Source organism: Microtus oregoni, unplaced genomic scaffold, assembly GCF_018167655.1.
Source record: "Microtus oregoni isolate MIOR12 unplaced genomic scaffold, Mior012 000032F_ref0000030, whole genome shotgun sequence".
NCBI lineage: Eukaryota > Metazoa > Chordata > Mammalia > Rodentia > Cricetidae > Microtus > Microtus oregoni.
In genome coordinates, this window is record NW_024543091.1 from 27,907,893 (window position 1) to 27,920,628 (window position 12,736).

Below are 12,736 nucleotides of genomic sequence, written 5' to 3' on the forward strand. Positions count from 1 at the left end.
TTCATAAACTTTCAGAGTAGTCCAGTGTTCTATGCAGTGCCACCTCCATGTTCCTCCCTACATTGCCATTCAGACTTGCATAGTTTTTACATAGAAATCATTTTTTTCCTTCAAACTCATGATCAAGGAAAGAAATTTTGATCCAGGAGGGAAAGACTTGCCCTTATTGGATGATGTTGATAAATAATGGCAGCTTGTGCTTAATGGCAAATCATTTGACTTTTTTTTTGTTTATTTTTATAGAATGTATAGGAAGTTATAGTGGTATATTATTTGTGTTTTAATAAATGAAACTTGCCTAAAGATCAGAGAGCAAAGCAGCCATTCAACTTATAAAGAGAACTGACTGGATCCTTCCTTGCATTGTATGGGACACACCAATAACTGGAACCCCTATATTCTATAGTGATGCAAATAAATCAGGAAAGGCAGGTTACAAATCAGAAAATTTAAGTAAAGTAGTTCAAAACCCTTATGATTCTGTCAAAAAGTCAGAAATATATACTCTTCTCATGGTACTAAGGGATTTTAAAGAACCTCTCAACATTGGTACTAATTTGCAATATGCAGAAAGAGTTGTTTTGCATGTTGAAACCACTGAATTTATACCACATGATACAGAATTGACTTCATTATTTATTCTGTTACAAGATACAATCAGGAATAGGAATCATATCATATTCATAACACACATCCAATATTTGATCAGCTATAACTTGCCAAAAGACAATCTCTTCAAAGTTAGGATTGGGGAAGGGTTTTGTTTCTGTCTTTTTAGGAGAATAAAGGTATGCAACTAAAAAATCAAAAGACCACTGAACAGATGGGCCATCTGAAGAAAATGGACAAATCACCCAGAAAAAATATCCCAAGAAAAAGAGTAAATTGGCCTATTGGTGTATCACATTTCAAATAGGATAACATTTCTTAAATCTTCCCAAATGTTTGTTTCTGCTGTTCTCTACAGACATATAATGCAAATGGTCTTTTGGTAGTCCCAGTCCAATTAAAGATTAAACCTGTCTTTGGAGTTGGAGTGTGGCTCTCTCCTTCTCTAAACCCAAGCACGCTTGTTAAAGTAAAATTCAAAATCTCTGTCTCATGTCAGAAGAGCCACCTGATAAGGGACAGAAGAAAAACAAAAATTTAAGAACTATTTTATTGCCACTAATCTCATAATCTTTTGGTTTTATATTGACTATCAGCTTTTCTTAAGGTATAAGTTTTGTAAGATTTATATATATATATATACACATATATATTTAACATATAAATATATATATTAAACTTTTTGTCATGATATTAATGATCATATAGAGTACTAACTAATTCTAGAAAAAAGGTTTTATCTACCTTCCTGTACATGATTTTGGGTTTGAGTCCCTATCAGTTTTCTTCAATGAACCATGAGCCTAACAGCAAGTGACCTTTGAAGTTTCCAAAAGGAGGATGGGGCCCCACAACAACAATTCCTCCAGGACTATGATAACATCACTGAGTTGAAAAACACTATCTAAAGATTGGCTTTGGACTACAAACTATTCAGAACAATTTTGAGGTGGCTGGCTGAGAAGATCCAGCCTCACAGACTACTCTAGCCAGGACTTGAGACCAGCCCTGCACTTTCCCATTACACAGAGAACGGACAACAAATGATAGAGCTGCCTCTCCCAGGACTTGACAAGTATCCTAAATTTTTCTCTTCAGGATCTACAGTCACCCCAGACAGCAGGAAGTAAATTTAATAATACAATACTCATACGAAAAGAAAAAAAAGGGGATACATATGATACGATAAAAGGTAGATTATCAAATCTACTCTGAAAAGAAAAAAGGGAAGATGTAGTAAGGAGGAGTGGGCTATGTCCCACCACCTGGCTAGCTTAACCCCCGAAATAACCACACAGAAATTGTATTAATTAAATTCCTGCCTGGCCCATTATATCTAGCCTATTCTTGGCCAACTCTCACACCTTGATCTAACCCATTTCCATTAATTTGTATTGCCACTTGACTGGCTTACCAGCATGAGTCTAACCAGCATCCATCTTCGGCAGGAGAATTATGGCGTCTGCCTGTCTCTGCTTCCCGAGTGCTGGGATTAAAGGCATGTGCCACCACTGCCTGGCTCTTTCATGGTGTATCCTATGTGCTAGGTTCATCTCAGATACCAGCTGAGTGAAGTAATTTTCTAAGGGTGTTTATGGCAATCTTTCAGGAAGGCATGGTGTATCATACCATATTGGTATAGAAGCAATCCACAGGGTCTCATCCTCTGAGAAAACAAAAGAAGAATCTCTTTTCCAAAGCATCATATCCTTAGACCCAAATTTTGAAGTAATAATACTTTTATAATATACATGCTGGTTTATCTTAGCAGCACATACAATGAAAAGTCTCTCTGTACTTAGCTCCTTCACAGTCAAAAAATTTAAAGAAAACACAATAATACACATAATCTAGACTCTGTGAATTTTCCACTTTTACATGGCTTATTTTGTTTACTTCCTTTAATCTATGATTATCTGGAGGATATAGATATGATAAGATAAAAGGTTAGATTACTAAGTCTACTTTTAAGAAGCAACTACTAGTTTTAAATATTTTACATTGGATTGGACTTTTGCATATTGTATATGAATTTTTTACTGATACAAATTTGAGATTAATTTTTTTAGAACATACTGTACATACATTTCTACTGTTGTTCAAGGTATTTATTGTACCTATACAACTCATTTAACAATGTAATGTAAATTTCTAGTCCTTGAAAATTATTATTACCAACTGTTTAGGATAATAAGAACATACAGGTTAGTAGTTAATCACCTATTATAATCAAGTTGTAGTCATATTAGATATGTTTTCAAGGTCAAACAAAGATATATTTTAGATAGACAGGTCATCTTAAGACACTTCAGAGATCTACAGAATATGGCACTTAAGATGTTTTAATAACATAGATTCTTTTTTATGACAATGAAACATATCTGCTGGCAGCATGGATCTACTTCAGAGAAAATGATAGGCAGCGAAGAAATTCCACATGGAGTTTATTTTCTTTGTGGCAAAAGTAAGCCACTGGACAAGAAAGTGCCCTTGCCTCAGCTGCTGACAGTATGCTGTCCTAATTGGATAAGCAGGGCACAAAAGAAAGTGATTGCCAAACATTGTTAAGACAAAGAGAGATAGCCCTTCAGAATATCCTGCTTCAAAGAGAAGTCTGTTGGAAGTGCTGGGCCTGTAGGCTGAAGATGGATGTCCCAACATTGCAGAGGAACTTTAGATGACTGTCCAGGCAGCCAGCTGTTCCTGTTATTTCTCATATTTTTTGGAAATCGCTTGCTTGAACTTTCTGCTTACTCAGTTAGTATTATTTCCTTCTTGTGTCTCTGAAGGAGTTGAAGATTAGATATAGTTTTCTTTGTTTACCAGACACAGAAAGGAAGCTATGCTAGTAAATTAGGTACAAGTCTTTGGACTCACCAAGATAGCATAAATATAGAGTATTTTCTCTTTTATTTGCCAAATATAAATGGACTAGACATTGTTGATGTATTTATTACTTGTATATATTGTAATTATTGCCTATAGTTATTGTATTTATTGTATATAGTTTTCATATATTAGTTATAGCCTTTTTTTTAGAGAAAAAGGGAAAATATAATGGTATATTATTTGTGTTTTAATAAATAAAACTTGCCTGAAGATCAGAGGGCAAAGCAGCCATACTAGTCAGCCATACAGACCAGGGAGTAGTGGTATACACCTTTAATCCCAGGGCTCTGGAGACAGAGGCAGACAGATCTCTGTTAGTTCAAGGCCATCATACAAGATTTAATGTATCTAAAAGAGAAACAGAGCTCACATGAAGGTGATCCTAGCACTTGGGCTCACACACCTTTATTCCTAGCACTAGCAAGGTGAAGACAGGAGTGATAAGTCTGAGAAGAGAGAGAAATATAAGGGGGAAGCGACGGGAACTCAGTGTGGAGTGTGGGCTGTTTAATCATCAGGATTCGTGGAGACAGAATCTTGCCCATTTTTGGTCTGAGGTAGAGGTAAGAGCCAGTGGCTGACTCCTTTGTTTTTCTGATAATCAGGTTGAACCCCACTATCTGGGTTTTTATTATTCATGCTACAGGAAGTAGTTCCAGAAGAGTGGCACCAACATTGGTGTGTGAGACTAAGCTTTAGAACAACTGCCAATGCAAGCCTTATCTCTGAAGGGTCTGCTCTTGGGACATGGCACTGTCCCTTGCTTTTCCCACACAACCAGCTCAAATTTAGCAAGTTTTAGCTCAATGGAATATGTGTAAAGTGTGAACTTGTAGAGTTAATCTTAGGGGAGTTTAGGTTATCTGGGTATGGCAGTACACACCTGTAATCCTAGTACTTGAAAGTGGAAACATGAGGATCAGATGTTTAAGGCCATCCTTGGTTACACAGTGAACTGGAGGCTAGCCTGAGTTACATGAGAACCTGCCTCAAAACAAACCAAAAATAATGAAATTTGAATAATTTTAGAAAATGTATTTTTACAGATTTCTCCTGGGAAAACATAAAGCCGCCATTGAAGTATATAATGAAGCAGCTAAACTTAATCAGAAAGATTGGGTAAGAAACATCATTTCTTTCTTAGCATATTAATGGTTCCATTTATCAAGTAGCTTTTTCTTTGGAGACAGGGTCCGATTATGTGTGTAGCCCTGGTTGGCCCCAGATTCATTATGTAGAGCAAGCTGGCCTCAAACTCAGAGAGATCTGCCTTCCTTCTGCCTCCATAGTACTTGGCCCTTGTCTAGAATTCTTAGATGATCAAATTGTCTTATTGATTCTGTTTTTAGCATGACATTTTGACATAACTCTGCAGGCATTGTTGTATAGTTTCCAGCTGTTAGTATTGCGGATAGTTTTTCACTGCTCTGATTCTTGCTATGATTATCCATCTGATTTCCAAGAACTTCAGGAGTTGAGTTGCTTCACCTTTGGAATTTGAAAGCATCAGCAATAGATGTCTCATCGCACATTTCATAATTTCCCTTATCTGCTTGGCAATCAGTCAGCTATTTCTTTTGCCTTTCTTTGGGTCATGGCAACTTTAAGTGGCTCTTTGAGTACTTTCCTTACACTGTCTTCCTTTTCTTTTTTTTTTTAAATTTATTTATTTACTTATTTATTATGTATATAATATTCTGTCTGTGTGTATGCCTGCAGGCCAGAGGAGGGCACTAGACCCCATTACAGATGGTTGTGAGCCACCATGTGGTTTCTGGGAACTGAACTCAGGACCTTTGGAAGAGCAGGCAATGCTCTTAACCTCTGAGCCATCGAGCCATCTCTCCAGCCCTGTCTTCCTTTTCTTATTAGTATATATTAATTGTACAAAACAATGGGTTTTACTGTGATAGTTTCTTTCTTTTTTTTTTTTTTTTTTTTTTTGGTTTTTCGAGACAGGGTTTCTCTGTGGTTTTGGAGCCTGTCCTGGAACTTGCTCTTGTAGACCAGGCTGGTCTCGAACTCACAGAGATCCGCCTGCCTCTGCCTCCCAAGTGCTGGGATTAAAGGCGTGCACCACCACCGCCCGGTTTACTGTGATATTTTCATAGCTTGACCATAGCCACTTTCCCTATCCCTTTATTTCCATCATCTGTTTATATAAATTTGGGATTATATGTAATTACAGCACAAAATCAGACTACACATTCTCTTTACAAATTAAGGTTTTTCTCCCCTATGAAAACCCATGTCACTGGTTTTGACTTTATTTGGTAGTCCTAGAATTTCAGGGCTGAGACTTACTCATAGTTAGTTAACTGATGACTGTTGCAGCTCAGAAGTATTAATTCTCAGATAAGGAGCTCAAAGAAGCTAGAAAGAGCAAGCCCTGATAGAGCCTGTGCTTCAGCCACAGCTTCTGAAAGGAAGGCTAGAACATACCTTTTGAACTGGAACTCAACTGGTTTAGGACTCCCTATTAGTAAATGGGAGACTCTCTAGAAAAGGAAAACAAGAGTGTGTCAGCTCTGTCTGTACACTAATTGTCACTTCCTATGGCTTTTAACGTACCTCTCGTTTTCTGTTATTGTATGTCCAGTGTATAGTTGGATATAAATGATGTTTTAGGTTATATGTGAACATTTTAGAGTCAGGAACATAAAGTTAGTGACTGAAACTATGAAACTGGCTGAGATAGTCCTTTGGCAGTGAGTTGAAGATGCAGTTCAGGAAGAGCAGAAAAAAAAGGTGGAAGATGAGTCAGGAGTGCTGGGAAGATGAAGCCCATCTGCTGCTCTGTGGAGCTGAAAGAGCTCACCTGGGACAGCAAACAGCCAGACACCATCTATGTGATACCTGATATGATAAATGTCTATAGGAAATCTTTTAGCTCTACTTTCTTGTACTCATCATGATATTCCACAATCCGGTTCTAACAAGGAGATAATACTCTTGCATGCAATTGTCTTAACTTCAGAATCAACTGTTAAGTAGGGAGAATTTCCACTAATGTCAAGAGAGAAATCTGAGGCTTTAGAGATGGAGTGGAATGGCAAAGGCACATAGCGAGGTAGTGGAAGAACAGAAGTAGATTGCAGCCTGCAGTGTATCATTGCTAACTATATCTGAGATCTTTCTGCAGTGTCTACTGCCTCGGCAGGATGTCCCTGGATACTGCTGTCCTTTTCTCGAAGAGATAGGATTCTGCTTTTCTTTCCACATTTCCTATGCTATTAGTTGTTTGAGGAATATTGATGCTATCTTCTCCAATATCATCCACAGCAGTGATTCACAAGGTTAGGGGTCAATTAGTGTGCAGAGCATTAATGACTAGAAAGGTGGTGTTTCTCTTGTCTGTTCATGTACTTCTATAGCATGAAGAAATGGAATATGTACAAGTTTTGGAGACAGGCTTGACTTGAAGGCACAGTCATTGGTAATGTAGGCATTATTTCAATTGTGGTTTAAGAGAAATAATTTAAAAATGTGAGACCTTTATGAGACATACTGGCTCTGTTTTTGTTTTTCAGGTAGGTTTAAAACAACTTTTTAAAAAAAATATTATTTATACAATATTCTGTCTGCGTGTATTCCTGCAGGCCAGAAGAGGGCACCAGATCTCATTACAGATGGTTGTGAGCCACCATGTGGTTGCCGGGAATTGAACTCAGGACCTTTGGAAGAGCAGGCAATGCTCTTAACCTCTGAGCCATCTCTCCAGCCCCCTAAAACAACTTTTTAAAAAATTTACTTATTTTCCTTTTGTGTGTAGGTGCTTTGGCTGCATGTATGTCTGTGTGCAATGTGGGAAGTGTTTGCAAGGTCAGAAGAGGACACTGGATCTCCTCTAAGTGAGGTTATATATAGCTGTGAGCAATCATGTGGGTACTGGGAACTGAACCCAGGTCTGTGGAAGAGTTGCCAGTGCTTTTAACTGTTGAACCATCTCTTCAGCCCTGAAGTTTTTTTTTTTTTTTTTTAAGACCATGTCATCCCTATCTTGAAAAAAAGAAAATAAGAAAAAAAAGACCTTTTCATTTGAGAAACATACTGAAATACTTGTGAGTGAAGTGTTACACTATTTGGTACTTGGTTATAAAATAATAGTAGATAGAATAAGGATTGGATGGTTGTCAGGCTCATGAGCGCGGTGTTGCTGTTTACAAACTAAAGAAAGAAGGAAAAAAAATCCTAACGCTGTCACCTTCTGTGTTAGGAAAACTAACTTCTCTGAGCTTCCATTTCCTATAAAACTAAAAAAACTATATTGATATTGTAGATTTCTTGGAAAATTAAAGCAATATATAGGAAAACATCTGGCATCAAGTCTACTGTATAATAGGTTATCTACCACTGACTGTTTCGTTGTTCTAGGAGATGTGGAACATATTAAACTAGTTGTCTGTGAGCCCTGTGGTCTGTGTTCCTGAGACAGGGTTGCATCCCTACCACTTATAGGGCCCTGGGTCCTTGCTGCCTTCCAGGAACACTTTTCATACTCCTGGTTTCTTTTCTAAAGCTGCTAAAGTCAGATTTATTACAAAGGAATTCCAGAGATTTCACAACACTTAGGTCAGAAGACAGATCAGTCTTAGAGTGAACTAGAAATAGAAACTGTCAGCAGCCAGGGTAGTCACTGTGGATTTTTGATTCATCTTTTCTGCAGGTCAGAGTTTGGCAGACTTTTTTGTAAAGGACTATTTAGTATATAGTTATTATATGTCTCTAGACAGTATTGCATCTTTTTTACACTTACAGTTACATAACTCTATAGTTTTAGTTGTGGTGTAGAAGAGCCATAGGAAGTCTGTATTCTGATAAAGTGTAATTTACAAAGGACCTATGTTATAGGGTTCATCAGATCAGCCATAGATCTGGGAAGATTCTATCTGCTCTTTTGCATCTTATAAATTTTTGAAAAATTACTTGTGTCTGGGTGTTTTTTGTTTCATGTATGTCTGTGCACCACATATATGCCTGGTTCTTGGATGCCAGAAGAGGGCATGTAACTCCCTGGAACTGGAGCTGCTATGTGGGTGTTGGAACTCAAACTCAGGTCCTCTGCAAGAACAACCAGTGCTCCTAATTGCTGAGCCATCACTCCAACCATACATTTTACAATTTTAATTAAAAAATACATTTAGGAAATTTTTTTTTGGTAGAATCATGTGTATTAATGAACACAAATACCCTCAACTACAGTCTTTAGACTGCTGTGCTCTACTGCTAACTATAGCCTAACACCTAACTACCTTCCTTTTTTTTGTGCAGGAGATCTGCCATAACCTGGGAGTGTGCTATACTTACCTAAAGGAGTTCAACAAGGTAATTCATAAAAATGGTGTTGGTGGTTGACTGGAATACACTGTGGTTCATTTGTCACAGAAGAGCCACTGTCCATTGTGTCTGCAGTAGAATTAAGTTTTACTTGAGGAGTAAAAATTGCCTTTTATAGTTACTGTCATGTTAATACTTGTCATTACTCATTTTTCCTACTTTTTTATGATTTATTTTTATTTTATGTATCTGCCTGGACTTGATTTTTTTCTTTTAAGGTCAATGAAATGAATTTAGAGTGGTTTAAATTTTGATTTATGATAAGATTTTTTTCTGATATGAATTTATATTTTGCTCTGAACAAATCTGTGCTCTAAGACTTTGACATAAGACAAAGCATGTTAAGTTGACCTTGGTTCTCAAATTAGGGAATAGATACCTGTTTTTTTCTTTAATTAAAACTGAATTTTTTTTTATTTTATTATGTCTATGGTTGTTTTGCCTGAATGTATGTCTGTGTATTATGTTGTGCTGGTTCCTTTGGAGCCTAGAACTTCAGATCCTTTGGAACTGTAGTTAACATGTGGTTCTGAGCCATCAATTGGATGTTGGGACTTAAACTCAGGTCACCTGAAAGATCAGGCAATGTTCTTAACTGGTGAGCCATCTCTTCAGCCCTATATGCATGTCTTAACTGAGGAACAGATGAATTTTTGAGAGTTCTGAAGGGTAGTGATGGTGATTAGGTAGTTTGCTTCGTGACCTGGTGAATGAGGCTTTGTTCTCCTTTTTTTTTTACTGCCACCAAGACTGACTCTTATTAATACCCACTTAACAAGGCTTTGCAAGATCACAGTAAAACTTAGTCTATCTTTCAGGGATATGAAAAAGATATCTGCATTATTAGCAATTAGAGTGTAAGAATTATTTTTTGTAAGACATAATAAAATATATATTCAGTGGGATACATAAGTTTTCTTGATGAATCTATAGTTTTGTACAGCTGATTAAATTTTCTCTCCTGAGAGTATTTTTATCAGGTACATTCCTGTTCATAGTATAACTAAGTCAGGGGAGAGGGATCTATACTAAGATGGAGAGTTATATTTAGATTTATTATAAAGCCTAATAGGCTAAAAAAACACAACACCTGGCATTTATAGAAGCCCTCATTAATCAGTGAATGAACAAAAGTTTTATACAGCCTACTAAGATGTAGGCTTCTCCAAGCAAAAAGTTATTTTATGTTTGTTCTTTGTTGTGTGGTGTTGGAGATTGAACCCAGGGCCTCCAAAAGGCAGGCACAGCCATAGCATTCTTTTCTTTTTTTTTTTTTAAAGATTTATTTATTTATTATGTATACAGTGTTCTGGGCACCAGATCTCATTACAGATGGGTATGAGCCACCATGTGGTTGCTGGGAATTGAACTCAGGACCTCTGGAAGAGCAGTCAGTGGCCAGTGCTCTTAACCTCTGAGCCATCTCTCCAGCATTATTTTCTTGCTAACTCTGGTATAGCAGGCATCTAGACCAGCAGACACTCAATGAGTACTTGTTGAATGAATAAATAAAAACAAGTTTTGTATTCATTTGTTTTCATATTTATCGAGGAAAACAAGGCCTAGCTGGAGAATGTTGTGCAGGTAGTCAGGAGTGTAGGTGGAATCGAATTTGCTGTGGTATTCTATATTGCACTATGATGTCCCTTTGGGGTTATGAAGTTGAAGTCATAGGTGTAAATGTCAATCAGAAAACATTCAAAAACTTGATTATCTTGTATGAACTCAGCAAGACCAGCTAGGCTATGCTTGGGTTTAGGTGGCAAAAGCTATTTTCTGAGACAAGGTATTCCCACATAAGAACACAAAAGGCCTGCCTTCACGTTCACCACAGAAAACCACTGTCCTCCAATGGTATTGACTTGGTTCTATTTACTCCATTAACCTTTAATTAGGCACAAGACCAGTTGCACAGTGCCCTCCAGCTTAACAAGCATGATCTGACTTACATAATGCTGGGGAAGATCCACTTACTGGAGGGAGACTTGGACAAAGCCATTGAGATCTACAAGAAAGCAGTGGAGTAAGTGTCTCTTTCTCTTAGATTCTAACCAGAATGTCTTCCCTTTTAACATTGCAACACGAAATTATCACCTACAAAGTTCACCCTCAAGAACTGCACAGTTGCATAACAAAAAATCATACACACACGAAAAAAAAAATCTTAGTTTTCTGTAAGTCTGCTATTTTTGTTGGGACACATTCATAGCTATTATGGAATGCATGCAGCCCAGGGGCACAGGTTGGGCACATCTACTGGAAGCAATGAGAAAAGCAATGGAACAGATACGTAAACTCTTAGGAGAATAGATGGTTTCTTTCTTCTGTAACAGTGTCTACTTGAGGCTGGCTGCTTTACAGGCCAACTTGGGATTTAGGTTCCTTAGGTGTTTGTTTTTTTTTCCACTTGCATGTTTAAAACTGAGTAACTAATTATAACATGTGTTCCAGGCCATATTGAAGGAAGATGATACTGGAAGCTAAATATGGAGTAAGCATCTCTAGTTTTAAATAACCCTAAAATTGTACACTTTTTGAAATTAGGTAGGAACACACAGCTGCAGGGGAAGTGGGCTGGTATGCACTCAACAAGAATTTGGGGTCAGCTGGCAGTGTGATTGTCTAGTTTAATACTTTGTAGCAGATCCTGTGTTCCTAGAGATCATATCAGGAACAGAAATCTCTTAGCGCAGTAATAGACATCTGGCTTTCTTAGTCTAAGACCAGTATATTTTGTGTTACTGATATTCTGGTTTTTATGCTGAGGATAGAAATTTTCCCGTGCTTAATCAAACACGTGCTAAAACTGAGCTGCATTCGCTGCATTCCAGTCCCAATATCATGGGTTTTGTTGTTGCTGTTTTTTTAAAACGTATCATTGGGTAGTCTAACCTTTTGATAAAGGATAACTGAATTTCTCATGCCACTGTCCCAAGTTCCCTCTCTGGGGACACATGAATCTTGTGTTTTCTGTGTGTTATTACCTTGTTTTGTTTATTTATTTTGAGATGGGATCTCAGTATGTAGCTCTGACTGCCTTGAATTTGCTATGTAGACGAGGATGGCCTGGAACTTACAGGGATCCACCTGCCTTTGCAACTGACTTGGTTCTTTTAAATAGGACAGCTGTAGTCAAATGCTCAGGTGTCTTGTTTGATCACAGAATAGACTATGTGTAACTCCTGGAACTGGTGCAATGTACTGGACACTTTTTAGCTTTGTCGCCCACAGGATGAACTTCCTGGCTATATTAATCATGGTGCTGTTTTCTGCATTTTATTTATTTATCTATCTATTTATTTATTTATTTTTTTTTTATTGAGAAAAGGAAAAAAACAAGTTTCCCCCTCCTCCCAGCCTCCCATTTCCCTCCTCCTCCTCCCACCCTTCTCCCCCTCCTCCCACCCTTCTCTCCCTACTCCTCTGTCCCTCCCTCTCCAGTCCAAAGAGCAGTCAGGGTTCCCTGCCCTGTGGAAAGTCCAAGGTCCTACCCCCTCCGTCCATATCTAGGAAGGGGAACATCCAAACTGGCTAGGCTCCCACAAAGCCAGCACATTAAGTAGGATCAAAACCCCGTGCCATTGTCCTTGGCTTCTCATCAGCCCTCATTGTTCGCCATGTTCAGAGAGTCCGGTTTTATCCCATGCTTTTTCAGTCACAGTCCAGCTGGCCTTGGTGAGTTCCCATTAGATCAGCCCCACTGTCTCCGTGGGTGGGTGCACCCCTCGTGGTCCCAACTTCTTTGCTCATGTTCTCCCTCCTTCTGCTCCTCATTGGGACCTTGGGAGCTCAGTCCAGTGCTCCAGTGTGGGTCTCTGTCTCTATTTCCATCCATCACCAGATGAAGGTTCTATGGTGATATGCAAGATATTCGTCAGTATTGCTATAGGATAGGGTCATT

General features: G+C 38.1%; 1 protein-coding gene across 3 annotated transcripts in view; it reads left to right on the forward strand.

Moving 5' to 3' along the window:
- Bbs4 (Bardet-Biedl syndrome 4) overlaps positions 1 to 12,736 on the forward strand; it is a 28,498-nt gene that overhangs the window by 5,724 nt on the left and 10,038 nt on the right. For all 3 annotated transcript variants that reach the window (XM_041679635.1, XM_041679633.1, XM_041679634.1), the window contains exons 6-8: positions 4,545 to 4,617; positions 8,770 to 8,823; positions 10,731 to 10,858. In XM_041679635.1, coding sequence (XP_041535569.1) covers positions 4,545 to 4,617; positions 8,770 to 8,823; positions 10,731 to 10,858 — 255 coding nt within the window. The remainder of the gene's footprint in view (positions 1 to 4,544; positions 4,618 to 8,769; positions 8,824 to 10,730; positions 10,859 to 12,736) is intronic.